Consider the following 26912-nt stretch of genomic DNA (forward strand, 5'->3'; position numbering starts at 1 on the left):
CAAAGGCATCAACTATAAAAACATGTGTTTGTGCAAACTGGGACAGATGACTAGTGTGTGGGTGTGGCAAAGGCAGTGTAGTGAAATGGATTAGAGCATAGCTCTGCCACATCTGGCTGGAAAAGGGTGAAAACACCTTAATTTTCTCTGCCTCAGTTTCCCTGTTTGTAATATGAATGTGATTGTGATGCTTACCTATGACTTTACTACCACTATATTGTACAAAAGAAAGAGCAAAGAGAACTTTTCAGTTTAACAAAAAGCTAAATTCCTTACCCCAAGTCATCTAGCTGAAGAGTGGTAAACCTAGAATTTCTGATCCTTAATCTAGCTCTTTCTCCCTTACTGTCTAATGCTTTCTCCTTTACTGCCATAGGTGACTACTACTGTGATCTTTCTCATAATCTGCTTTTCAGTGCCAGTTACATCATTGCTTTTTCATGTCTCAACAGTTTGCATCTTGCCATAAAACCCATTAAGTGCTCTCTTGATTAGTATCTAAGAAGCATCACTTTGGCAGATTATGTCCCTTAAATGTATTTAATTTGCTTGTTTTACAAGTTTGAGAAAAACCTTTGGTCTTGAGAGAACCAAGATGGCGGCATAGGTAAACACCTATACTTGCTGCCTCTCACAACCACATCAAAATAACAACTAAAAGGCAGAACAACTACCACCCAGAACCGCAGGAAAGCTGGCTGAGTGGAAGTTCCACAACTAGAGAGGTACAGAGGTGCGGAAAGTGCTAGCACCTGGATGTGCTGCTCTTTTAATCGGGAGGGAGATACAAGCTCCCACTTGCTCTGAACTCCAGTTCCAGGCAAGACTCTGGGGGACCCAGACACATACGGGGAGAAACTGGACTGTCTGACATCGGGACAGGAATGCGAGGGCAGCTTTCTCTCAGAGGTGCTCGCAGCGATCATTGTTCCTGCACGGGGGCGCAGGACGCGGAGACCTGGGGACCTCTCCGGTGCAGGGCTGACAGGCAGCCATTGCTGTTTGCTCTGCCCTGGTGATTCCCCACCCAATTTACAACCCACCCAAACTGTGCACATCAGCTTTTGCACATGAATGGCCTGTCCTTTCTCCGCCTAAAACCTGTCAAACTGCAGCTGGGTCAGAGAGCCCAAGAGCTTCCAAAAGAGGGCCCAAGACCCATCAGCAGCAGCCTGCCTTGGTTGAAAGCGGGGCCTTGTCTGGGAACTTCCAAACCCCATACAAAGAGGAGGAATCTTCAGATGTCTCTGCTGGGCAGCCCCAGACAGTGGATGACCTTGCACCTCCTTGGAGAGCTGAGAGCCAGTGTACCCAGTGGTCAGAGTGAGACCATACCGGATTACAACTCTCCACATCCATAAGAGACACACTCAAGGGGCAGATTCAGTGAGCACCAAAGCCCCACTGAAGCAAGTCCTGCCCCATAAGGGTGTCTCCTGCACAAGAGATATTCCAGTGTAGACACAGCTGGTCATCACAGCCAATTGGCCTGGAGGTCTATTCCTCCCAGTGATACCAACAGCAATCAAGGCTGAACTACAACAAGACTTTGCACACAGCCCACAGGTGACTGGGGAGGCTGAGCCACTGGGCCCTATAGGGCACCTAACACACAAGGCCATTCTATCAACTCTAGGAGACTTAGCAGCTACCCAGTAGAAAGAAATGGAAGAAATGGAAGAAATGGAAGAAAGCAAACTACTGGATATAGAGTTCAAAACCACGGTTATAAGGTTACTCAAGAATCTTCTAGAAACCTCTGAGAAATTTAGTGAGACCCTGAAGGATAGGAAAAAAGACCAATCAGAAATTAAGCATACACTGACTGAAATAAAGAATAATATACAGAAATTCAAAGCAGACTAGAGGATCCCAAGAATCAAGTCAAAGATTTGAAATACGAAGAAGCAAAAAACACCCAACCAGAAAAACAAAAAGAAAAAAGAATCCAAAAATATGAAGATAGTGTAAGGAGCCTCTGGGACAACTTCAGGTGTACCAACATCCGAATTATGGGGGTGCCAGAAGAAGAGAGAGAGCACGATATTGAAAACCTATTTGAAGAAATGATGACAGAAAACTTCCCCTACCTGGTGAAAGAAATAGACTTACAAGTCCAGGAAGTGCAGAGAACCCCAAACAAAAGGAATCCAAAGAGGACCACACCAAGACACATCATAATTAAAATGCCAAGAGCAAAAGACAGAGAGAGAATCTTAAAAGCAGCAAGAGAAAAAAAGTTAGTTACCTACAAGGGAGTACCCATACAACTGTCAGCTGATTTCTCTACAGAAACTATGCAGGCCAGAAGGGAGTGGCAAGAAATATTCAGAGTGATGAATAGCAAGAACCTACAACCAAGATTACCCAGCAAAGCTATCATTTAGAATTGAAGGTCAGATTAAAAGCTTCACAGACATGAAAAAGCTAAAAGAGTTCATCACCACCAAACCAGTATTACATGAAATGCTGAAGGGTATTCTCTAAGAAGAGGAAGAAGAAGAAAAAGGTAAAGATAAAAAATATGAACAAGTGACAACAAATACATATGTATCAACAAGTGGACCTAAAAATCAAATGAATGAAAAACCTGATGAACAGAATAAACTGGTGAATGTAATAGAATCAGGGGCATGGAAAGGGAGCAGACTAACAATTCTCAGGGGGAAGGGATTGTGGGGTGTGCGGGAAGAGATTGGACAAAGAGCTTATACCTATGGATGAGGTCAGTGGAGGAGGGAAGGCCTGGAGTGGGGTGGGAACCGAGTGTAGGGGAGCTATGGGGGGGAAAAAGGAACATCTGCAATAATCTGAAGGATAAAGATTTTTAAAAAATAAATATTTTCCCTGACTGGTTTGGCTCAGCGGATAGAGCATCGGCCTGCGGACTGAAGGGCCCAGGTTCGATTCCGGTCAAAGGCATGTCCCTGGGTTGTGGGCACATCCCCAATAGGGGGCGTGCAAGAGGCAGCTGAATCGATATTTCTCTCTCATCGATGTTTTAACTCTGTATCCCTCTCCCTCTCCCTTCCTCTCTGTAAAAAATCAATAAAATATATTTAAAAAATAAAATAAAATAAATATTTGGTCTCTATCTTAAGACATATCTTCTATATATATCCTATCTAATAATAGACAAACATGGTAATTGACCATACCTTTGCCACGCCTCCCATTGGCTAATCAGCGTGACATGCAAATTAACTGCCAACAAAGATGGCGGCTAATTTGCATACTGCAGGCAGGGCGGGACAGCGCAGCCGCCAGCGGGAGCTGCCATCCCAGGCCGCAGGCCGCCCCAGAAGCCAGTGATGGGGGGAGATGGGGGTCCCCTGCCCAGGCCTGACACCTCTGACCCAGGCATCAGGCCTGGGCAGGGGGCGGAGCCAGCAATTGGAGGGGTCTGGGGGTCCCCTGCCCAGGCCTGACATTTTGGTGAGAGGGGGCAAGCTGGCGATTGGTGTGAACTACCGAGAAAACACCTTTTCTGACCGCTCATTGGTTAAGCTCCCTGTATGCCACTGGTAATATTCTTAGTAACTTGGGTAATAAGAATCCAAAAAGGTGATCTAGGGTTTTTTACCACACTTCTGGTAAAAAAAAAAAAAACGAAGGTCCACTGCTGGAGGGCTAAGAAATGTCATATCCTGCCCTAGCTGGTTTGGCTCAGTGGATAATGCCTTGGCCTGCTAATGGCAGGGTCTGGGTTCAGTTCTGACCAAGGGCATGTACCTAGGTTGCAGGCTCCTCCCTGGCCAGGGCCCAGGTCAGGGCTCATGCAGGAGGCAGCCACTCAAAGTGTTCCTCTCACTTTGATGTTTCTCTCTGTCTTTCCCTTTCTCTTCTACATTCTCTAAAAATCAATGGAAACATATCCTCAAGTGAGGATTAAAAAAAAATAATAAAGAAATTATTATTATATGAAAGACACATCTTGAAAATGCCTAAAGAAAGTTGTCATTTTTTCATGGTGAAGAGACTGGAGTCTATGTTGATGAAAAAAATCTTGCTGGCTGCGGTGACTGGCAGTGGCTGCAGCAGTGGGGTGATGGGGCTGGTGCCTTCCCCTGATCAGCCCAGTCACCTCCCACAAAGGGAGGCCAGATTGCGGCTTAGGCCCGCTCCCCAAGGGGAACAGGGAGCGGGCCTAAGCTGTCACTAGGACATCCCCTGAGAGCTCCCAGTATGTGAGAGAGGGCAGGCTGGGCTGAGGGACACCTCCCCCAGAATTTCGTGCACTGGGCCCCTAGTATATATATAAAAGGCTGATATGCAAAGTGTCCCCTTGGGAGTTCGACCGGGAGAATGGGAATTTGTGTGCTTGCTATGATGTGCACTGACCACCAGGGCGCAGTGCAGAACATGGTGGGTGACCAGTGGCAGCAGTGGGGTGCTGAGGGAGTGAGGGAAGGAGGAGACGGGGAGGCAGGGAACCTGATGGTCTCTGATCGCAGGCCAGGCCTAGGGACCCTACCAGTGCACAAATTTCGTGCACAGGGCCTCTAGTAGTCATATAAACTGAGTTCTTGGTATAAAAATGGCATTTCAAAACATGGTACTAAGTGAAGCTATCCAAAAAAGGTAGAAAACAAAACAATTTTAGAAAACAAAAGAAAAGATGTTCTTCACAAACCAAAGAATTTTTTATAATAGCTTTATTGAGATATAATTCACATACCATACAATTTACTCATTTAAAGTGAACAATTCGTTGGTTTTTAGTATATTCACAGAGGTTTGCAACCATCATCACAATTTTAGAACATTTTCATGACCTCCAAAACAAACCTGATACCTATTACCAATCACTTCCCATTTCTCTCTAACCCCCTCAACCCCAGGCAACTACCAATGTACTTTCCTCTATCTCTGGATTTGCCTATTCCTGACATTTCATATAAATAGAATCATACCTGCTGTGGTCCTCTATGACTGGCTTCTTTCACTTAGCGGAGTGTTTTCAGTGTTCATTGTGTTGTAGCAGGTATCAGTACTTAATTCCACGTTATTGTTGAAAAACATTACATTGTATGGATATGCCATATTTTGTTATCTCTTCATCAATTTATGGACAGTTGGGTGGTTTCCCACTTCTGACTATTATAAATAACTAGAGGCCCGGTGCACAAAAATTTGTGCACTCGGGGTTGCGAAGGGGGTCCCTCAGCCCAGCCTGTGCCCTCTCGCAGTCTGGGACCCCTCGGGAGATAACAACCTGCTGGCTTAGGCCTGCTCCCGGGTGGCAGAGGGCAGGCCCAATCCCTAGGTGCAGCCCCTGGTTGGGCTCAGAGCAGGGCCGATTGGGGAGTTGGGGCACCGCCCCCTGTCATGCACAGAGCAGGGCGGATTGGGAGGTTGCGATGCCACCCTCAGTCACGCTCAGGGTAGGACCGATTGGGGGGTTGGGGCACCACCCCGTCACACTCAAGGCAAGGTCGATGGGGAGGTTGCGGCACCACCCCCTGTCACGCACAGAGCAGGGCCAATCAGGGGGTTGGGGCGCTGCCCCCTGTCACTCACAGAGCAGGGCCCATCAGGGGGGTTGGGGCTCCGTACCCTGTCATGCACAGAGCAGGGCCGATCAGGAGGTTGAGGAGCTCCCCCCTGTCACTCACAGAGTAGGGCCGATAGGGGAGTTGGGGCACCACCCCCTGTCACACTCAGGGCAGGGTGGATCAGGGGGTTGGGGCACCGCCCTCTATCACCCACAGAGCAGGGCCGATCAGGGGGTTGGGGCGCCGCCACTGTCACACTCAAGGCAGGGCCGATGGGGAGGTTATGGCTCTACCCCATCACACACAGAGCAGGGCCCATGGGGGCGGGGGGGTGGTTGGGGTGCCGCCCTCTATCACACACAGAGCAGGGCCCGTGGGGGCGGGGGGGTTGGGGCGCTGCACCCTGTCACACACAGAGCAGGGCCGATCAGGGGGTGGGGGAGCTCCCCCCTATCAGGCACAGAGCAGGGCTGATCAGGGGGTTGGGGCGCCTTCCCCTGTCACGAACAGAGCAGGGTGGATAGGGAGGTTGTGGCCCCGCCCCCTGACACACACAGTGCTGCAGGGCGATCAGGGGGTTAGGGCGCTGCCCCCTGTCACGCTGATCCTGGTGCTGGGAGGCCTTGCGGCTCTGCTGATCCCGGTGCTGGGAGGCATGTTACCCTTTTACTATATAGGATAGAGGCCTGGTGCACGTGTGGGGGCCGGCTGGTTTGCCCTGAAGGGTGTCCTGGATCAGGGTGGGGGTCCCACTGGGGTGCCTGGCCAGCCTGGGTGAGGGGATGATGGCTGTTTGCAGCTGGTCACACACCCTTCAGGGTGGGAGTCCCCACTGGGGTGCCTGGCCAGTCTGGGTGAGGGGCTGAGGGCTGTTTTCAGGCCGACTGAAGCTCCCAACTGCTCCTTTTTTTCTTTTTTTTTTTATTCTGGGCCAGCTTTAGCTCTGGCTCCAGCTCTGAGGCCTCTGCTGCTGAAAGAAGGTATCTGGTTTGTTTCGGTTCTATAATCGAAACTCTGTATCAACTCCAGCTCTGAGATCCCGGGCTTGCTGAAAGCAGGTTTCTGGGGTTCTGTTTAGCTTCTATATTTGTTACAATTTTTCTTAAACTGCAAGCTCAGAGGCCAGCAAGGCAGGCGGGGAACGTTGGAGTCCTCCGTCACTGAAGCAAGCAAGTCTCATGTTAGTTTCAAGCTGCCTGGCTGCCGGCCGCCATCTTGGTTGGCAGTTAATTTGCATATCTCTCTGATTAGCCAATGGGAAGGGTAGCAGTCGTACGCCAATTACCATGTTTCTCTTTTATTAGATAGGATGTTGCCATGAACATTCATGTCTAAGTATTTGTGTGAAAATACGTTTTCACTTGAGATGAATCTTCCAATTGGTCTTTGTCTTATCTTTGCATGTCCTTGAGAATAGCTAACACCAGTTTATTTGTTAACTGTGTAAAAGTAGGTCATATTTGTCCCCACTCTGAATGTGGGTAGGAAATGGTTTGGAGGAAAAAAACCACACTGCTTGTTGTGAAATCTACTCATAAATTAATGATTTGGGGGCTATTTCAACTATTATATGATAGATAACTTTACCCTATAGACCAGTGGTTCTCAACCTGTGGGTCGCCAACCTGTGAGTCACGACCCCTTTGGGGGTCCAATGACCCTCTCACAGGGGTCGCCTAAGACCATAGGAAAACACATATATAATTACAATTGTTTTTGTGATTAATTACTATGCTTTAATTATGTTCAATTTGTAATAATGAAAATACATCCTGCATATCAGATATTTACATTACAATTCATAACAGTAGCAAAATTACAGTTATGAAGTAGCAACAAAAATAATTTTATGGTTGGGGGTCACCACCACATGAGGAACTGTATTAAAGGGTTGCAGCATTAGGAAGTTTGAGAACCCTGCTATAGACTAAGCAAAAAAGGAAATTTAGGTCTTAGCTTTGCCTCTTTTTCTTGGGCAAATGATTCTCCCTGAGCCTCATACTTTTATATGTAAACTTAGAGGCCTGATGCACGAAATTTGTGCAAGAATAGGTCTTCCTTCCCCCGGCTGCTGGCACCGGCTTCCTCAAGCACCCGGGATCCAGGCTTCCCTCAAAGCCCCAGCTTCGTCCAGAAGGTCGTCTGGAAGGTCATCCAGAAGGACATCCAGTCTAGTTAGCATATGACGCTTTTATTATTATAGATGTGAGTACCCTACTTCTTATATAACATACATCACACTTTATGTTTGTGTTCCTCTTGTGGTATGTTCCATAAACAAATAAAAAACAAAACAAAAAATAAAACTATAAGTATCTCCTCCTCAAACTCTTATAAATATGAGGATAAAATAAAAGCATAGTTTTTTTTAAATTAAATTTGTTGGGGGTGATATTGATTAATAAAACATAGTTTTTAATAAAATAGTTTTAAATTTTCTGTAAGAGGTGCTTCATGAATTCAAAGTAATAGTATTTCAGACATTCTCAACTTGAATTAATTAGACTAGAAATGAACAAAATGTAGGGGTGGGGGAAGTGACTGATATAGAGAACAATGGATCATTGAATTTTTTTATTGTGGTAAAATACATGTTTTAACCATTTTGTGGTAGTTCTGTGGCATTGAGTACATTCACATTGTTGTGCAATTATCATTACTACCCATCTCCAGAATAAAAACTGTATTAAATAATAACTCCCCATTCTCCTCTCTCCTCAGCTCCTGCTAACCACCATTCTACTTTCTGTCTCTATGAATTTGACTATTCTAGGTGCTTCATGTAAGTGCAATCATAGCAGTATTTGTCCTTTTGTGTCTGGCTTATTTCACTAAGCAGAATGTATTCATGATTCATCCAGGTTATGGCATGCTTCAGAATTTCATTCCTTTTTATGGCTAATAGCCCATTGTATGTATGTACCACAATTTATCTTTCATCAGTTGATGGGAATTTGGGTTGTTTCCACCTTTTGAATATAATGAATAATGCTGCTATGAACATTGGTGCACAAGTATCTGAGTCTCTGCTTTCAGTTCTTTTGTGTATATACTCAGAAGTGGAATTGCTGGGTCATATGGTAACTCTATATTTAATTTTTTTTAGGAACCACCATAATGTTTCCACACAATTTTACTTGCCACCAGCAATGCACAAGGGTTCCAGAACTTTTTCATCATCCCCAAATAAAACTCTGATTTTTTAAAATGACTTTTGTTGACAGTTCTTCTTTTTCTGCTAGGTATCTCAGGTAGTTTGAACTTTGATGAGGAGACTGATGGGGAGGAAGAGGAGGGAAAAAAATTATCTCATTCACCACGTTCAGAGGCAGAGAGACCCAGTTCTGCATCCAGCCAGAAATCAACCACAGTATGTAGATCTGAAACTTCCTCCTTTGGAGCTAATTTAACTATTTCCCAAATATAGTGTACATTCAGTATTTAAATACCATTACTGAGTGAGGGTTGCTTCAAAAGATTTAAGCTCTAATTTAGATGTAAAGTTCATGACCTCTAATTTCATATCTCAAGCCAGCTATTGTGACACTATATACCATTTTCATACTTAGCTCTTTCATCACTCCCAGTATTCAAATACATACTTAATTTCTCAGAGTTTTCTATTATTTTGTCAGAAGACTGAAGACATAGGGGTATAAACCAATAAGCTATTTTATCATTAAGTACTTCTCAAAGAGATTATAGGTTTTTCTGACTCTACCTCCATTGCTCATGTATGGCTATTCTTTCAGGATACAGGAGCTTCTGGTACTTCAGCCCAACAAACTGATAACCAGCTGGGAGAAGTAAAAGATTTAGAGGACTTTGCTTTTAGTTCTGCTCCTCGGGGTGTCACAGTGAAGTGTCGGATAACCAGGGATAAAAAAGGGATGGATCGGGGTCTCTTCCCCACTTACTATATGCACTTGGAAAAGGATGAAAATCGGAAGGTATGAGAATTGATTCTTTTTAAAAAATATATATTGTTATTGATTTCAGAGAGGAAGGGAGAGGGAGAAAGAGCTAGAAACATCAATGATGAGAGAGAGTCATGGATCAGCTGCCCGCTCCATGCCCTCTACTGGGAATCAAGCCTGCAACCCAGGCATGTGCACTGACCGGGAATTGAACCATGACCTCATGGTTTATAGGTCTACACTCAACTGCTTTGCCATACCGGCTGGGCTTGATTCTATTTTTTAAATTATTGCTTTAGAGAGAGAGAGAAACATCAATGTGTTATTCTACTTACTTATGCATTCATTGGTTGATTCTTTTTGTTTTTTATTGATTTCAGAGAGAGGAAGGGAGAGGGAGATTGAAACATCAATGATGAGAGAGAATCATTGATCAGCTGCCTGATGCTCGCCCCCTACTAGGGATTCAGCCTGAAACCTGTGCTCTGACCAGGAATCAAACCCATGACCCTTTGGTGCACAGGACAACGCTCTAACCATAGAGCAACACCAGCCAGGGCAAAAGAGCAAGTTTTAGGTAATAGAAGGAATTGGAAATATAGAAGAATATACAAGTGAAAAATATTGTTTCTCACCCTAGAAATTCTAACTTACTTTGTACCTATGTTTGAGACAGTTTATACTTGCTAATGAACAATGTATTTTGTATTAATACCAGGTCTAAGTGGATGATTTTAGGGTCCTAGAAATTAGATGGTGATAGTAAATATCATGGTTATTATTACCACTATTTATTGAATGTTTATGATATATCAGGCATATCCTAAGTGCTTCATATTTATTATCATCTACAATTCTTATGACAGCCTGGTAAGATAGGATGTATATCCCTGCTTTATGGACAAAGGAACTGGGGTTTAAGAGCCAGATTCAAATCCATATGTTTGATTCCAAAGTCGCCCGTTAACTACTCCAACTCTTTTGCTTCCTTGTTATTGTCTAAGTCCAGTAGGGTTTTAGCAAGGAAGCATAAATATGAGAGTATTCATCTGAAAAATTTTTAAAAATATTTTTTTATTTATTTCAGAGAGGAAGGGAGGAGAGGGAGATAGAAACATCAATGATGAGAGAGAATCATTGATCGGCTGCCTCCTGCATGCCCCACAGGAGGGCTCGAGCCCACAACTCAGGCTATATGCCCCTACCGGGAATCAAACTATGACCCCCTGGTTCATAGGTTGATGCTCAACCATAGAGCCACACCGGCTGGGCTAAAGTCAAAAAATTTTTAAAAAATACAAAGAAAAACCCCAACAAAATACAAAAAGGAGTATTAGGACTGCTATGGCAGTAAAGAATGGGAAGGGTAGGTATTCAGGATCCTGTCTCCCATAAAGTTGGAAAGACTCTTATTCATGAAATTGGATGAAGCTTTTAAAAAAGTCACTAGAGGTTTTTAGGGATAAAGTTTTATTGAGAACCAAGCTAGTGAATTTAGGAAAGTTACATAGTGGGGAAACACTGATAGTGAATTCTGAGAAGCCTTATGAGGGAAAAGGGATCAAGACCCACAGATTGGTCTTCTCTGACAAAACGCCAAGTGGTGATGACACTGGTGCTGAAGTAGGATGAGACCCGTGGGTTGTGGTGGGAGGCCCAACTGACTTCTGTCAATGGTGGGGATTGAGGCCACGGAGTTTGTGAGGCAAGGCTAAGGACAAGGGGTGATGCCCCTCGCTAAGCTCAGTCATTGGTTAAAAACACAGTTAAATCCCTGGAGAAGATCTCTCTCTTCTTCCTGCTCATCAAGAAATCTGAGATGGTTGATTTTTTTTCCTGGGGGCATTCTTTAAGGATGAATTTTGAAGATTATGTCCATGTAAAAGCAGTCTCGTGCTGGCCAGCAGACCAGGTTCAAGGCATTTGTTGCCATTGGAAATGACAACGGACATGTTGGTCGGGGTGCTACATGCCACAGGGAAATAGCTACTGCCATCTGTGGGGCCATGATGCTGACCAAGTTCTCCGTAGTCCTTGTGTGGCCAGGCGACTGAGGGAACAAGATCGGCAGGCCCCATACTGTCCCTTGTAGAGTGGCTGGCCAATGTTGCTCTGTGCTGGCGGCCTTGTCCCCACTGCCAGGGGCCTTGGCATTGGCTCAGCCCTGGGCCCAAGAAGCTGCTGCTGCTGCTGGATGGCATCAAGGATGGCTGCACCTTGGGCAGGGGCTGCAAAGTGAGAAGGTAGAACAAACCATAGCAATTCTCTTGACTTCATTTTTAACTGACCTTTTTTTTCTTTTTCCAGATATTTCTTCTTGCTGGTAGAAAACGGAAAAAGAGCAAAACATCCAACTACCTTATCTCCACTGATCCAACAGATTTATCTCGTGAAGGGGAAAGTTATATTGGCAAACTCAGGTGAAAGCATCCTTGTATCACTGTCCTATTCTTTCTGGTACTTTGATTCTTATTGTAAAAAAATAATATAAATAGAGCCACTTTAAAAATGGAGTCAGAGCTGCCACCCCAGAGAAATTGACTTGTGCCTGAACCCTTTGAAATGTTAAAACAGGGCAGAATAACCTTTGGACTGGGCCTAAAACGATATTGTGCCAAGATAACAAGAAAGCAGATAGTAAGACGACCGGACTGATGGCTACTTGACTAAAAATTAAAAACATTGTTTAGAATTAGTGTCACTCTGCTAGCTTATCTGCACCAATAGCAGTGCCTCCCCCATAGTGATGTAATTGTTCCCTTCCCTTTCTCGTATATACCTCTTGCCTTTGTCTCCTAATGGCAGCACCATTTGGGCTTCTGCCTGAATCAGTGCTTTCTGAATAGCTATTCTTTTTTTTTTTAATCTCAAATAAATGCTTGTTGCCTCTCGCTTCTGCCTTTTATTTTTAGGTTAACACTGTAGTTTCAGAACAACCTATATTTTTTTTACAATGAACATGTATTAATGTTGTAATCTAAAGAAAAATAAGTTAAAAGAAAATCTAAGTCCTTTTGTTGTTTTAATGAGAGATCTTTGAATAGTGATGAGGAACATTTAGATATTTGGGGAACAGGCAGATATTCTGTTAAACACCTCTCCTAGATTGTGTTTGTGGAAGAGAAAAAATATAGATCATTATGATGATTATTTCTTTTGATTCTAGATCCAACCTCATGGGGACCAAGTTTACAGTTTATGACCATGGTGTCAGCCCAGCCAAGGCCCAAGAAAAGGCCCATGCCCGGCAGGAGCTGGCAGCCATCTGTTATGTAAGTGCTGTCCTCGGAATCACTTAACCTACACTGAACTCATAATCCTCCCTCCCAAGCTTGTTTCTATTTCTGTGATCCCCTTTTCTGTTACTGGAATCATTTTCTCTTTCCAAATTTTAATTATTTATGAATTGCCAAGTTCATTTATGCTTTTACTGTGTTAATATGTCTTGCCTTCCCTTTTCCTAATGCCATTGGATTACCACAGACCTTCATGACCTCTTAATCCATTGCCAGAGGCTACAATAAATTACAAATTAATCTCTTTGCTTTTAGTCTTTTCTATCTAGTTCATTCTGTACTGCTGCCAGATAAATCTTCCTAAAACAGAACTCCAGCTGATCCTGCTGTTCTCCTGCTTCAAATCTTGTATGACTTCCCAGGGTGTACAGAATAAAGGCCTAACAGACTCTCCCTCCTGTTTAGCCTTTTCTTTCAGACTCTCCCTCCTGTTGCCATCATTCTGGCCACACAACTCTCCTGTTTTATCCACCATATGATCTTCCCTCTCCTGAGAGCCTTCCCTTTTCCCTTCCTTGCCTTTACCATATCAACTGATGTCATCAGAGAAGTCTTTTCTGACCACTGGATGTGGCTGGCATTCCTTTGTGTACATCTGCATGGCACCCAGTGCTTCCTTTCAGAGTTGTTGCTTGATCCCAGTCTCAACATGCATGACTATGCATGACTCGTGTGTGTACATGTGCATATGTATATGAATACACACACAGACATATATCTACCTATTTAATGTGCTTATTTTATTTATATATAATCTGTCTGGCTTGACAGGCATTTGAGTTTTTACCTCCTAATACAGGCCCCATTTAATTTACACTGTAATTCTCACTGTAGATCAGATAGTGCTGTACCCTCATTGGGACAAAAATATTTATTGATAACAAAATTGGACAGTTTGTTCACAGTTGTCTCAAAGTTCATTTAAGATTAAAGAGTAAATTTTCAAGCCAATATAATCTATTTTACATTCAAATGTTCAAATTAGGTTTAAAAAAGAGAAATATAATTACTTTCCTGGTCTTGATTATCTGTCTCTCTTTGTTTAAACTACAGTAATAAGCAGCTTTAGTACTCTTGACATTGTCAGCATTTTACATGCCCAAATGAGTTTTGCGTGAAGAATGTGGTCTTGTTTTCTTTTCTGTTTCCAAGTTCTGTCTTATTTTCCTATCTTCCAGGAAACAAATGTGTTTGGATTTAAAGGTCCTAGGAAGATGTCTGTGATCATTCCAGGGATGAATATGAACCATGAACGGATCCCATTTCGGCCACGAAGTGTAAGAATATATTTAATCAGCAAAGGACTCTCAAAGACAAGAATACAATATAGAAGAGATCAGTCCAAAAATTATTGATTCTTCTAGAACTGGAATATTGCTCATACTCTTATTTAGTTAATTTGTTTGTACATTTTAATGGATTACTTTTTAGAGAGAGAGGAAGGAAAAGGGAGATAAACATTGATGTCAGAGAGAAATATCGATTGGTACTCCCATAGGTACCCCAACTGGGGTCTGAACCCACAACCTGAGCATGTACCCTGACCAGGAATAGAACCGGTGACCTTTTGGTGTTAGGGATAATGCTCCAACTGAGCCACACCAGCCAGGGCCCTCATACTCTGCTTTAGGAGAGCCATCACTCCAGAACCTCAGGAGAAGTACATTGCAGAGCAGTTGTTAGAGTGCTTGATTTGCAACCACTGACTCTTCCTGGAATGGAGGAAATATTCCCCTGCCCACCTTCTCCGTCAGAGTTGCAAGTGAATGGTTTCTTATGGTTCTCAGTATAGAGTAATGTTTTTCCTTTCAAATAGGACCATGAGAGCTTGCTTTCAAAATGGCAAAACAAAACCATGGAGAACTTGATTGAGCTGCACAACAAGGCCCCAGTGTGGAATGATGACACGCAGTCCTATGTCCTGAACTTCCATGGCCGGGTCACTCAGGCATCTGTGAAGAACTTTCAGATAGTCCATGAAAATGACCGTAAGCCACAGGAAGGACTGGTTGGGAATGGAAGGGAGGCTATTCTTACATGGTGGGGAAATGAACATTTCCTGTCACTGATAGGAACCTATATTCAGGAGAGAATTATCTAAGAAAGAAATGATTTCTTTGGAAAGAGAAAACAACAGTGTCACAGTAAAACTTCTGAACTACTGTGTTAAGGAGGGCTGAAGAGTGAGAGATTTCTTCCTGTGGCCGAGAGAAGTCTTAGAGGAGGCTTTTTGGGAAGCAAATGCAAATGACCCTCACCCAGTAAAGGTTCCTTGGCAGCTCTAGCTCATGGAGCTTGTACTGTCCCCAGCAAGCTACTCTCGACTTTTCTCTCCTCTGTCCCTTTCATGCTGGTCAGGAGTAGCCTCCCGTTCCCTGTAGTTGAGGGGAATCATAATAGAAACTTTGCTCATGGTTAGCAGATATTCTTTTTAATAAATCTTTCCATTCTTCTAAAAGTTGCCCATTTTATTTTTTTTAAATATCCTATCATAATAGACAAACAGGGTAATTGACCGTACCTTCGCTACGCCTCCCATAGGCTAATCAGCGCGATATGCAAATTAACCACCAACAAAGATGGCGGTTAATTTGCATACAGCGCGAAGCGGTGGAGCCAAGACTGAAGGCGGCTCCAGCCGGAGCAGCCAGGGCTTTGAAGGTGGCTCCGGCTGGAGCAAAGGCCTGGGTCCTGGGTGCTGGAGGAAAACCGGTTCCGGCAGCCAGGGGAAGGGAAGGCCTATTGCACAAATCTTTTCATGCAGCAGGCCTCTAGTATATTTATATTTATATTGATTTCAGAGAGGAAGGGAGAAGAAGGGAGAGAGAGAAACATCAATGATGAGAGAGAATCATTGATTGGCTGCCTCCTGCATGACCCCTCCTGGGGACCAAGCCTGCAACCCAGGCATGTGCCCTTGACCGGAATCGAACCTGGGACCCTTCAGTCCGCAGGCCGATGCTCTACCCACTGAGCCAAACTCGGTAGGGCTAAAAGTTGCCCATTTTAAAGAGACCCGCTGATTAACTGACCTTTTGGAGGATTTTTATATCTTAACAGGCTTTCCCCAGTACAACCACATTGTCTTCTAACATCATATTTTCTCTCTGTTTCTAGCTGACTATATTGTCATGCAGTTTGGACGTGTGGCAGATGATGTTTTCACTCTGGACTACAACTACCCGCTGTGTGCACTCCAGGCCTTCGCCATTGGGCTTTCTAGCTTTGACAGTAAGCTGGCATGTGAATGAGACAGAAACACGTACACAGCTGGACGTCCTCACTACAGAGCTTTTGGGAGCAGATAGTTGCCTCCCTGGCTCTTGGCCCAGGGCATAAAAAGAGACAGTCTGTCCCTCTTGGAATAATCCCCGAATGTATGTATGTATATGTGTCTATACATTTATGTGTGTGCATATACTCGTATACATATGTACACACACACACACTTCTCTGCCTTTCACAGATCTGGTCAAGGGGTGCAGTTTACCAGTAACATAGGTGAGGCATTATTCAAAGTACAGGAAGGTTCTTGTCCAGAACACATTTTGACTCCTGAGGTTATTGCCGCTAACAGATTCTGTGCCTCAAAAGTTGGATTTCCTGTGCTTGGAAACTTGCAACTAGAATCAGGTTCTAATAATTAGATGCTTGGGTCTCTCTTTTGAAGACCTTTTCAGAGAAGGGACAGTTCCCTAAATTCACTTTAGTCTCTAGGTCTGCAACGTTTTCTGAAAACGGCCAGATCATCTCTCTTATAATTAATTACTCAGTGCTGTCGTTGCAAAAGCGCCCTAGTTTGTTCTTACATGAGCGAGTGTGGTCGTGTTCCAGTGAAACAGGCAGCAGCCAGGTTTGGCCTGTGGGCTATAGTTTTCCAACCTCTGCTTCAGGTATATCTCTGTACTCGCTGGACTTGGGCATTTCCAAAATGGCTTGTAATCATGAGATTATATGAGTGGGAAATGGGTATCTCTAGGAAGCAATAGCAGGTTGGATCCAGAGTCACTCGGCTGCATTCACTGTTACAAAGCATTACCTTGTTTTGGTGACAGTGGTTCCTAGGATATCATTTACCATCAGAACTGGGAAACCCAAAGTCCGTGATAATTCTGTCCACATAGGTGGCTTAATTCTGCTATCCTACCTAACCCACCCACGGGACAAGGCAACGCCAGCCACTTTACCTACCCTGAGAAGAACTAATGCACAGTAGGAAATTAGCCTAGAATTGTATTGTCTTCATCACAGGGAGTGTGGTATTTGTTTCTTATGAGTTAACCTTATAGTCCCATGATGCTTGGAGATACTGATGTTGCAATCCCCCTTTCCCCTTTCTTCCCTCACAGAGGATTGGCTGGCACCAATCTCAGTCAGAGTGGCTATGGCCAAATTGGTGATCAGTGATGTGAGGATTTTATATAGTTGTCTTAATTTTAGTTTACACTGAAAACAAAAACCTAAGAGGTGATTTAGTCTAAGATTGAGAGTAATTTGACAGTTGCCTTCACTTTCAACCCAGGAGTGCCTCCCACAGCTATATTACTATGGAGACATTAGTATAGAACAGGGGTGGGCAAACTTTTTGACTGGAAGGCCACAATGGGTTCTTAAACTGGACCGGAGGGCCGGAACAAAAGCATGGATGGAGTGTTTGTGTGAACTAATATAAATTCAAAGTAAACATCATTACATAAAAGGGTACGGTCTTTTTTATTTTTAGTTTTATTCATTTCAAACGGGCCGGATCTGGCCCGCGGGCCGTAGTTTGCCCACGGCTGGTATAGAAGGACACACATACCTTTCCAGTGGTTCGCAACCTTCTGGCCCTTTAAATACAGTTCCTCATGTTGTGACCCAACCATAAGATTATTTTTGTTGCTACTTCATAACTGTAATGTTGCTACTGTTATGAATAGTAATGTAAATATCTGCTATGCAGGATGGTCTTAGGCGACCCCTGTGAAAGGGTCATTGGACCGCCAAAGGGGTCGTGACCCACAGGTTGAGAACCGCTGCTTTAGACCGTGTAAGTAATAAGAGATCATTATGTATCAAAACTTCCATTGTCATTATCAAGGGAGGTGGTAGGTGAGGGTTGGTGAGGACTAGTCAGCTGACTGTGAGCCCTGTGGACCTTGTTGGGCAGAACTTTGGGCCTTCTTGACATAAATATCAGTTCCCTAAAGCCTGGTTCACTGGTACAGATCAAGCTCTCGTCACTCTTCCTCACAGATCATGAGTTTTGCTAAGTTGTTCAGGTTATTAGCACCTCCCAACAAAACATGACTCTACCAGCTCACCGGTCTCAGAGTGTATCTGAATCTTGAGAATCCAGTGACTTTGTGAGTTCTGCATTCAGTATTGCTCAGCTCCCAAGCCTTTGTGCATTTAGCTGTTTGCCAGCATGGGGCAGGGAGTCAGGGGCTGTTGCGCCATTCCGGTTCCCTTCTGTGGATTTGCTTTTTGCCTTTGCCTCCTGTTTCCCCGTGCTCCACATCAAATAGCAGTGTGGAAGCAGGAGGTCTGGGAGATGAAAAGGCCTTGCCCCCGCTGGGAAGTCCTTGCTGTTTTGACAAGATTGGTTTCTATCTCAGGCATGCCTGCTTCCCATCAAGTGCCTCCTTCGTAGAAGTGCCCAAAGCCCTTCAGACCTCTGGCACCACCTTCCGCATGTACTGTCAAATGAGCTGCCCTCCTTGAAAACAAAGCTGTTCAGTTATCCCTGGATGCAGTAATTGACAACATCTGGAGAAGGGAGTCTCATGGCCTGACCAGATCTAACCCTGCTTCTTCCTGCTCACTCTGGCTAAGAGATTTACACCCCAGCTTCATGTACTTGCTGCTTGAATGTGTAGGTGATTGGTTTTACATAAGTCATATTTATACCTTTTGTATGCTATAGAAATAAAAAATAATTTATATAAAAATGAGGTGTCCCCCTTCTTCTTTTCAAAGTCCCATCCATTACATAGTTCCTTCTGTCATGTTCTGTAATAATACATTTCATCACTTGGCAATAGTGGACTAATCTTCAAGGAAGCATCACTATAAACTCTCATAGAGTCGGGCAGTTACTTTAAAAAATATGTATGTTTTTAGAGATTTTAAAGAGAGAGGAAGGGCCCCGCCAGCATGGCTCAGTGGATGAGCATCAACCTATGAAGCAGGAGGTCATGGTTCAATTCCCAGTGAGGGCACATGCCTGGGTTGTGGGCTCAGTCCCCAGTGTGGGGCGTGCAGGAGGCAGCTGATCAATAACTCATCATTGATGTCTCTATCTCCCTCTCCCTTCCTCTCTGAAATCAATAAAAATATATTTTAAAGGGGGGGGGAGAGGGAGAGAGAGAGATAGAAACATCCACTGGCTGCCTCCTGCACGCTCCCCATAAATGCAATTTCCATAAATGTGTTTTGACTTGATCTCTGGTTACCTTCTGGACAGCTACAAGTTGTTCATGGCTGAAGATACTGCTCAGGGCAGAATGTACAGACCTTAGGAAAAGACCATGGGTGCTTGAGCTAAGGAACCGGAGGGGAGATTCTGGAATGGTGGGCGTGCACAACGTGGGAGAAGTATAATCTTACGCTGAGGAAGTGCAGGACCTTAAAGCTGCCTTTCCCCAATCACTGGAGACACCTTGCTCCATGGAGGAAATCCTGGGATGCTGCAAGCTGCCCTTCTCCCAGCCTCAGCTCCCCTCTGGGTAGAATGGCTCCTACCTGTGTACTCATGCCATAGGTCTGATGTCTACTTCTTTCCAGTCTATAGTCTTCTTTTAAATTTCCTCATGTGGACCCCAGCTAAGGGCTTACCAAAGACTGACCAGATTCTATCCACCCCTTATAACACGTTTCTTGACCAATTGCATGTTGGATTGTTTTGTCTCCTCTCCCCACTTGGGATTCCTCGTTATCATAGTCATTGTATATTCTTTAAAAGTCTTAGTCTTCTTTATAGACCAACACATAATTCCTCTCCACAAAAGAGGATGCCACAGTAAATGCAGGATTTGCCATTGATGCTGTCAGAACTTTAGGCAAGCCCTAATTATGCCACAGATGGTTTCTTGGCGCCACCTACTGACCAAGGATGCACATTACAAATGTATTAAAATGAACACAGATTCTGCAACCCAACAAGGGAGTCAGCAAGGAAGGGTTCAGGGTGACTTCAACGACTGGACCTTATAATGTTCCCACTAGAGTTGTGCTATGGCATGACTCTTTTCTGAAGGACGGAGACATTAATATTTCTGAAGTATAGAAACCAGTTGAGGTAGTCCAGGTAAAATGCCTGGGATCTGGCACATAGTAAGCATTTGGTACAGGATGGTGGCAAGTATTATCATGTTTATTCATGTTCTTTTAAAATAAAACAGTGCATCTCAGTTGATTTTTTTAGCCATCCAGTTACATAAAATAGTTTTTAAATGCTCATAAAAACAATTTTAGATGGTTTTCCAGGGACAATTGTGAGAAGAATGGAAAACATTTTTTTCCTAGGTAATTAACTATCCATGTTCTAGTCTCAGTTCTGATCCTACCCTACATTCCTTACTTTGTAACCATCTCTCCGTTTCTACTTGAAGGAACAGCCCAGGCCAAAATAGCCCTGATGTTAATGGAAGTTTTAAAAATATGAAGTGGGTGTCTCTGACTTGTTCTGGCTCTGCCTAGTCTTTTGGTCCATCAGGCCCAAGCTCCTTTGCATGTTGCCTTTGGGCCTGGCTGTGGCCCAGGCGTTGGAGTGCAAGGAAAGAGAGTGGACTACACAGAGGGTGCAGCTGGGGGGAGTGGCAGTGGGAGTGCTCCCCGTCAGTCAGATTACCACCTTTTACTACACGTTTTGGTTTAACATAGTGATTCTTAAGCCTCAGTGTTTTAACATGTAGTTAAGCACTACCTACTCAGGTTCTGTTTCTCATGATTTTCAAGGACTCCGAGTGTAATAATTCAGTAGTTCTCTCTCCTCTGTAGTCTTGGCTCAAGAAAGTTAGGAAGAAGAATGGTCTGAGAGTAAAGGAGGGTCACAGGCAGGCGAGAGCTAGGAATTAGATCAAGATTTTTTAAAGTGGAGTCTAAATGCAATTTCTAGGGTACTAAGGCATGCTCAGGACAAACTAACCAATGTAAGATAAAAATATTACTTTCAAAAAAGTCATGATTTTGCTTTCAGTCTTATGTAGCAGGTATATAAATTTTAAATAGTAATAAATTCAAAAAAAGTTTAAAGACTAGCCCTGGCTGGTGTGGCTCAGTTGGTTAGAGCATCATCCCATCCACTGAGGGTCGTAGGTTTGATTCCTGGTTCAAATCCTGGTCAGGGCACATACCCAGGTTGTGGGTTCCATCCCTGATTTGGGTTCATTTGGGAGGCAACAAATCGATACTTCGCTCTCATATCAATGTTTCTCTCTCCCTCTACCTCTTCTTTCCTCTCTCTCTAGAGTCAATGAAAAGCATATCCTCTGGTGCGGGTTTAAAAAAAAAAATTACTTGCCTGGCAGATGTGGCTCAATTTGTGGAGCATCATCTCCTGCACTGCGAGGTTGCCAGTTTGAATTCCAATCAGGGCACACACCCAGATTCCTGGATCGATTCCCAGTAGGGGGCGTGCAAGAGGCAGCCAATTGATGATGTTTCTCCTCGATGTTTCTATCCCTCTCTCTCTCAAAATCAATAAAAACATATTTTTTAAAAAACAACAAAGCAGTGCCCTAGAGGTTTGGCTCAGTGGATAGAGTGTCGGCCTGCAGACTGAAGGGTCCCAGGTTCGATTCTGGTCAGTGGCACATGCTCGTGTTGTGGGCTCAATCCCAGTGCGGGGGCGTGCAGGAGGTGGCCAGTCAATGATTTTCTCTCATCATTGATGTTTCTCTCTCTCTCCCTCTCCCTTCCTCTCTGAAATCAATGAAAATATATTTAAAACAACAACGAAGAAAACAAAGTTTAAAGACTATATAATTAAAGCCTTGTTCCCTATCTGTCCCTTCTTGTTTTCCTTGCCCTGTCCTACGCTTATAGTTAACCACTTTTAGTTTCTTTCTAGTGTATCTTTCCAGTTTCTTTATGCAAAAATAAAAACGTATTCGTAATTTCCCACCCTTTGTGCACAAAAGGTAGCATATTATATACTCTGTTCAGTAGCTTGCTTTTTCAGTTAATATATCCTGGAGATAATTCCCATGTCAATAAATGCAGCCCTTCCTCATACTTGCTTATCCTCCACAGTATTTCATTGTGGTAAGTTCCATAGTGGTTCTTTTGTTTTTATTTATTGATTTTGAGAGAGAGAGGAAAGGAGAAACATCAATTTCATTGTTCTACTTATGTATTCATTAGTTGATTCTTTAAAAAAAAATATTGCTACTTTAATATAGTATTGCTACTTTCAAAAAAAATCCTCACCAAGGATATGTTTCTATTGATTCTAGACAGAGAAGAAGGAAAAAGAGAGAAACATTGATGTGAGAAACATCAATTGGTTGCTTCCCAAACGAACCCTGACCAGGGATCCAACCCACAACCTGGGTATGTGCCCTGACCAGGAATTGAACTGGCAGCCTTTCGGTGCATGGATGATGCTCCAAATGAGCCACACAGGCCAGGGCTCATTGGTTGATTCTTACATGTGCCTTGACCTGGGATCAAACCTGTAACCTTGTCATATCAGGACGATACTCTAACCAACTGAGCTACGTGGTTAGGGCGCCCCATAGTGGGTTTTTTTGTTTTGTTTTTTTAAAAATATATTTTTATTGATTTCAGAGAGGAAGGGAGAGGGAGAGATAGAAACATCAATGATGAGAATCATTGATTGGCTACCTCCTGCACACCCCCCACTGGGGATCAAGCCCGCAACCTGGGCATATGCCCTGACCAGGAATCGAACTGGTGATCTCTTGGTTCCTAGGTCGGCGCTCTATGGCTGAGCTACACCCGGCTGGGCGCACCATAGTATTTTTAACTAGTCCCCTATGCACGGATAATTTGCACGTTAAGAAATTTTACCAACATGTTTTGAGTATATACAGTATTCCAGGGACCCATGTTATTTATTTTAATCTTCTTTCTCACTCTTCATACTGAATAACTCCCATTTTACATTTGACATCTCCCACAGTCTGAAATTCTTTCTTTAGCTCTGCAAGTGTTATCTAACTACCTGCTCAACATCTCCACAGTTGGTTTATTAAAAAAAAAAAAAAAGTTAATAGCTGTAAAGAATTATTTCATCACATAGATATGGTTGAATTTTTTGAAATATATTTTTTATTGATTTTTTACAGAGAGGAAGGGAGACGGACAGAGAGTCAGAAACATCGATGAGAGAGAAACTCGATCAGCCGCCTCCTGCACACCCCCCACTGGGGATGTGCCCGCAACCAAGGCACATGCCCCCGACCAGAATCGAACCTGGGGCCCCTCAGTCCACAGGCCGACGCTCCATCCACTGAGCCAAACTGGTCAGGGTGATATGGTTGAATTTTTAAAAATGTTTTTAGTGATATTTTGAGAGAGAGCGAGAAAGAAACATTGACTGGCTGCCTCCTGCACAAGCCCACAACCTGGGCATGTGCAGGGAATCAAACTTGCAACGTCTTGGTACATGGGATGATGCTCAACCAAGTCATACCGGCCAGGGTATAGATGTGCCTGAATTTGATTAACACAGTATCATATGGATATTTTGTGTAATTATGACCATAGAGGTTGGAAAAACAAAATTTATTAAAGAAATGCAAATTATATCAAACAACATAAGAATAATTAGTATGATTTTTGACTTTCATTTTGGAGTAGAGACAACACAGATACCCTCCCTACATCAAGAGGGGCTCTGACCACATCCAACTTTCTGCACCACTCCTCAGCAAGCCTGAGTGAGGACTAGGTGGTCTGGATCACTAGGAATTGAGGGGAGTTGTGGACTATATGTTGTCATTTGAGGGCAGCCATATGCTTTTCTATTAGCTGGATCCAGAGAGATGAAATATTTCCACCAACAAATTTATTCCTGAGGGTCAAGGAATGAGAGTCCTGTCTATTAAATGTAAATACCCCTAGTAAGGGCAGGACATAAAAATCAGTATAAAATCGGTCAGTCTTTCACCCTTCACAATTTCTACATCTAAGAACTTTCCTTTAGCCAGAGGGACCTCAACAACTTGGGAACATGCCATTTCTGAAAGCACAGAGCTCTCTAGAAGCCTGTAAGGGCATGGACCAGGAGGCTGAAGTCTCAGGTCACACCATTGCAGCTAGGACCAGTTACAGTCTTGACAGTTAAAATTTGGGAATAATTGTCTGATCTCCAAATTTCCTCTCAGTAGTCTGTGCTGAAGTGACACTCAAAGGTTGTTCTGTCTCCACCCTAGGCTCTGTCCTGCCTTCCCCTCAATCCTCTGAACCTGGCTGGACCCACCTACTACCTCACCCTGTTTCTCCTATTTGAATTGTCTCAGTTAATGGTACCACCAATAGTTCAGTTGTCAAAATTTAGTGATTTTTGTTTCTTCTCTCACCCTCACAGCCCACTTAGTCACCTGTTCTTGTTTATTTCAACTCTGGACTATTTCCTACACCCTTTCCCATATCAGCCTCAGGACCACTGCCTGAGTTTAAGGCACCTGATTCTCTGATGCAGCCCTGACACTGTTGCCGGAGGGGTCTTTCTGATGTTGGTACTGGTTATGTCACACCTGTGTGTAAAGGGCCTTTTGATACCCTTCTTCAGCATGGAATCCAATGATCTCCACAACATGGCACCCACTTACTGTAACCTACTCTCCCCAGCTCCTATTCTCTAGCCACACCAATTTACAAGACTTCTCCTAACCACCCCTCTGTACTATACCTTTGTGGTTATTTTAGTCTTTTCTTTTAAATTTATTTTTTGATTTTTTTTATTCATTTCTGAGAGAAGGGAGAGAGGGATAGAAACACCAATGATGAGAGGGAATCATTGATCAGCTGCCTCCTGCATGCTCCCCACTGGGGATCCAGCTGGAAACCTGGGTATGTGCCCTGACTGGGAATGGAACCATGACCTCCTGGTTCATAGTTCGACAATGAACCACTGTACCACACAGGCCAGGCAGTATTCCAGTCTTAATTTGGTAAATTCTCATTTATCCTTCAGGAGCTAGATCAATGTCCACTCTGTAACTTGAATTTCAGTGTTCCTTACTTTGGTTTTCCGTTGAACTTTATAATTCTCATCTTCCCACCTAGACTGTGAACTTCTTGAGGACAGGGCAGGGACCTACCCCTGCACTTAGCATGGTGCTCAGTCTACAGACACTCAGCAGATGATGATTATATAAAAGGGCTAATGCCTATACACTGTCCTGTATTGCAATCTTTTCATGTGTATGAGGTGTGGCCAGGTCCTCCTGTGACTCATTACTTAACAAGCATACCAGAATTTATATATGCTAATGAGAGCTGCTGCCTTCACTCTTCCTCCAGTGATGCTGTCATTGTTCAAAACATCTTTGGAATACCTCTTGTAGAAACAACTTTGGCATTTATAGCACTTTCTTTTCAATATCCTCTGTGATAGCATTTTTCATTTTTTTCAATATTTTTCATGTACTTATCTATCCCAGACACCAAGTTGGTGCTGGGTGGGAGATAAATCAGACATTTACTCAGTCTTCAAGGAAGTTTCTGTTTGATGAGGGAGATAAGATCTGGACAACCATCGAAATTCAAAGCTAAGTGACAAGAGCCCAAAAAGGTTGGATTTGATTTTTCCAAAAAAGCTTTTCAAAAGTTCTTTGGTTTCACCCTCCCAACAAGGTGGACAACAGAGGTATGTGGTAACACCTTACTTTAAATCAAAGTGTTCTGAAGACTTCCAAACAGGAGCTCAGTGAGGTTCTAGCAGCTCTCAAGATACTAAATTCTGCTGGTGCGTTTAACACCCAGATTCCCACGTTATGGCAGTGTTCTTCCCAGCTAAATGACAAGTTCTTCCTTCGAGGGTAGGTGCTGAGGTCTTACCCTTCACTGTTTCCACAGCACCTGGTGGACACATAATACCTGTTGAATAAATAGTCATGGAGTTACTCCTTCTCCAAAGAGTGCGCACTCTTTGCAGGGACATCTCTGCAGATCGGCGAGGGACAGAAGAGAGACTGAAGGGCTCATGACGGGAGGGCACGCGAGCGCGGGGGCACTGGCCGCGGGCTGGGACTAGAGCCCGGAGTTCCTGCTTCCTGGTCCCCCGGAGTGAATGTCCCCGGTGGGAGCCGCGGGGAAGGAGCAGCCCTTCCTGCGCGCCCGCAGCCCGCCCCTGCCCGGCCTTTCCGGGACTTGTGCGGAGGGATGTCGTTCGTAAACGTGGAGGGTGGCCGGCTGCGAAGCCCGCGGCTAGTCGCGTAGACATGCCCGCTCCGGCCCAGGGGAAGGTTTTCAGCTCCCGTGACGGAGAGTCGGCCACCCCGCCCGGAGGGGCAGGAACCGGGGCTCGGGGAGCGGGGGAGTCCGGCCGAGAGATCAAAGGGAACGCTTGTGGGCGGGGAGCAGCGGGGGCCGGATCCAGAAACTGAGGTCAAAGTCGGGGGTCGGCGTCCCAGGGCCGCCAGCTCCGCGCCCTCCGCCCGGCTCCCGCCCCCGCCGGCCCGCGTCCCAGACTCCACCCCGAGGGGCCCGGGCTGCCACGCCCTCCAGCTCCCTCCTCAGCTGCGCGCATCTCGTACCAGCCCTCATTCCGCACATTCCAGGCTCCGTCCTTTCCAACTCCAGGCAGCGGGTGGGAGGGCCCGCAGCTCCGGCCCCGGCGCCTGCTGCCGGGCACCCCAGGTGAGTGCACGGCCCGCCGCGCCCCGCCCCGGCCGCGCGCTCCGCTCGCCCCTTCCCGCCCCGGACTCCGGGCTCCCGCCGGCTCCGCAGCCGCGCTCCGCCGCTCCCTCGGCGGCCCGACCCCGCTCCTGCTCCCCGCAACCCGCCCCTCCCGGCCCCGGCTCCCTTCCTCTGGGCCGTTGACTCACCGCTCCTGGCGTGGGGGTCTCCGGACCTTCCCGGCAGTCCGGTTCTGGGAAAACTCCTCCCTCCGCGCCGCGCCGCTCCGCGAGCCGCTGGGTGGCGGCGAGCCGGGCTCGGGAGCGCCGGGGCGGCCCGGTCCGCGGCCCCGCCTTCCTCTCCGCCCAGCGGGGCGGCCTCCGGGCGGGGGCCGGGTCTCCGCGCTGACCCCC

At 45.0% G+C, this 26912-nt stretch overlaps 2 protein-coding genes and 1 long non-coding RNA gene across 19 annotated transcripts in view; 2 read left to right on the plus strand and 1 right to left on the minus strand.

The window, feature by feature from the left end:
- Window positions 1–18620, plus strand: part of TULP3 (TUB like protein 3) — a 98439-nt gene extending 79819 nt beyond the window's left edge. For 3 of the 6 annotated variants that reach the window (XM_036301710.1, XM_036301711.1, XM_036301713.1), the window contains 8 exons: window positions 8738–8865; window positions 9248–9445; window positions 11720–11832; window positions 12579–12684; window positions 13887–13985; window positions 14525–14696; window positions 15826–15939; window positions 18306–18620. In XM_036301710.1, coding sequence (XP_036157603.1) covers window positions 8738–8865; window positions 9248–9445; window positions 11720–11832; window positions 12579–12684; window positions 13887–13985; window positions 14525–14696; window positions 15826–15939; window positions 18306–18340 — 965 coding nt within the window. In that variant the 3' untranslated portion in view covers window positions 18341–18620. Of the gene's footprint in view, window positions 1–8216; window positions 8278–8737; window positions 8866–9247; window positions 9446–11719; window positions 11833–12578; window positions 12685–13886; window positions 13986–14524; window positions 14697–15825; window positions 15940–18305 lie in introns of all 6 variants that reach the window. The other 3 variants (XM_036301716.1, XM_036301712.1, XM_036301715.1) reach the window with 3 other exon arrangements.
- LOC118651963 lies at window positions 10866–26844 on the minus strand. 2 transcript variants are annotated; one of them, XR_004966373.1, is made up of 3 exons: window positions 26709–26843; window positions 25548–25758; window positions 10866–11640 (listed from the first exon to the last, which is right to left on the minus strand). It is a non-coding gene; the product is annotated as an uncharacterized LOC118651963 (long non-coding RNA). The 2 variants fall into 2 exon arrangements; XR_004966372.1 differs by lacking the exon at window positions 10866–11640 and having other exon boundaries at window positions 25295–25758; window positions 26709–26844.
- Window positions 26396–26912, plus strand: part of TEAD4 (TEA domain transcription factor 4) — a 90983-nt gene continuing 90466 nt past the window's right edge. For 10 of the 11 annotated variants that reach the window (XM_036301698.1, XM_036301699.1, XM_036301703.1 and 7 more), the window contains exon 1: window positions 26500–26520. The gene's annotated coding sequence lies outside the window, so the exon portion shown is untranslated. Of the gene's footprint in view, window positions 26521–26912 lie in introns of all 11 variants that reach the window. The other variant, XM_036301697.1, reaches the window with a different exon arrangement.

This window comes from Myotis myotis, unplaced genomic scaffold (genome assembly GCF_014108235.1).
Source record: "Myotis myotis isolate mMyoMyo1 unplaced genomic scaffold, mMyoMyo1.p scaffold_m19_p_3, whole genome shotgun sequence".
In the NCBI taxonomy this organism is placed as follows: domain Eukaryota; kingdom Metazoa; phylum Chordata; class Mammalia; order Chiroptera; family Vespertilionidae; genus Myotis; species Myotis myotis.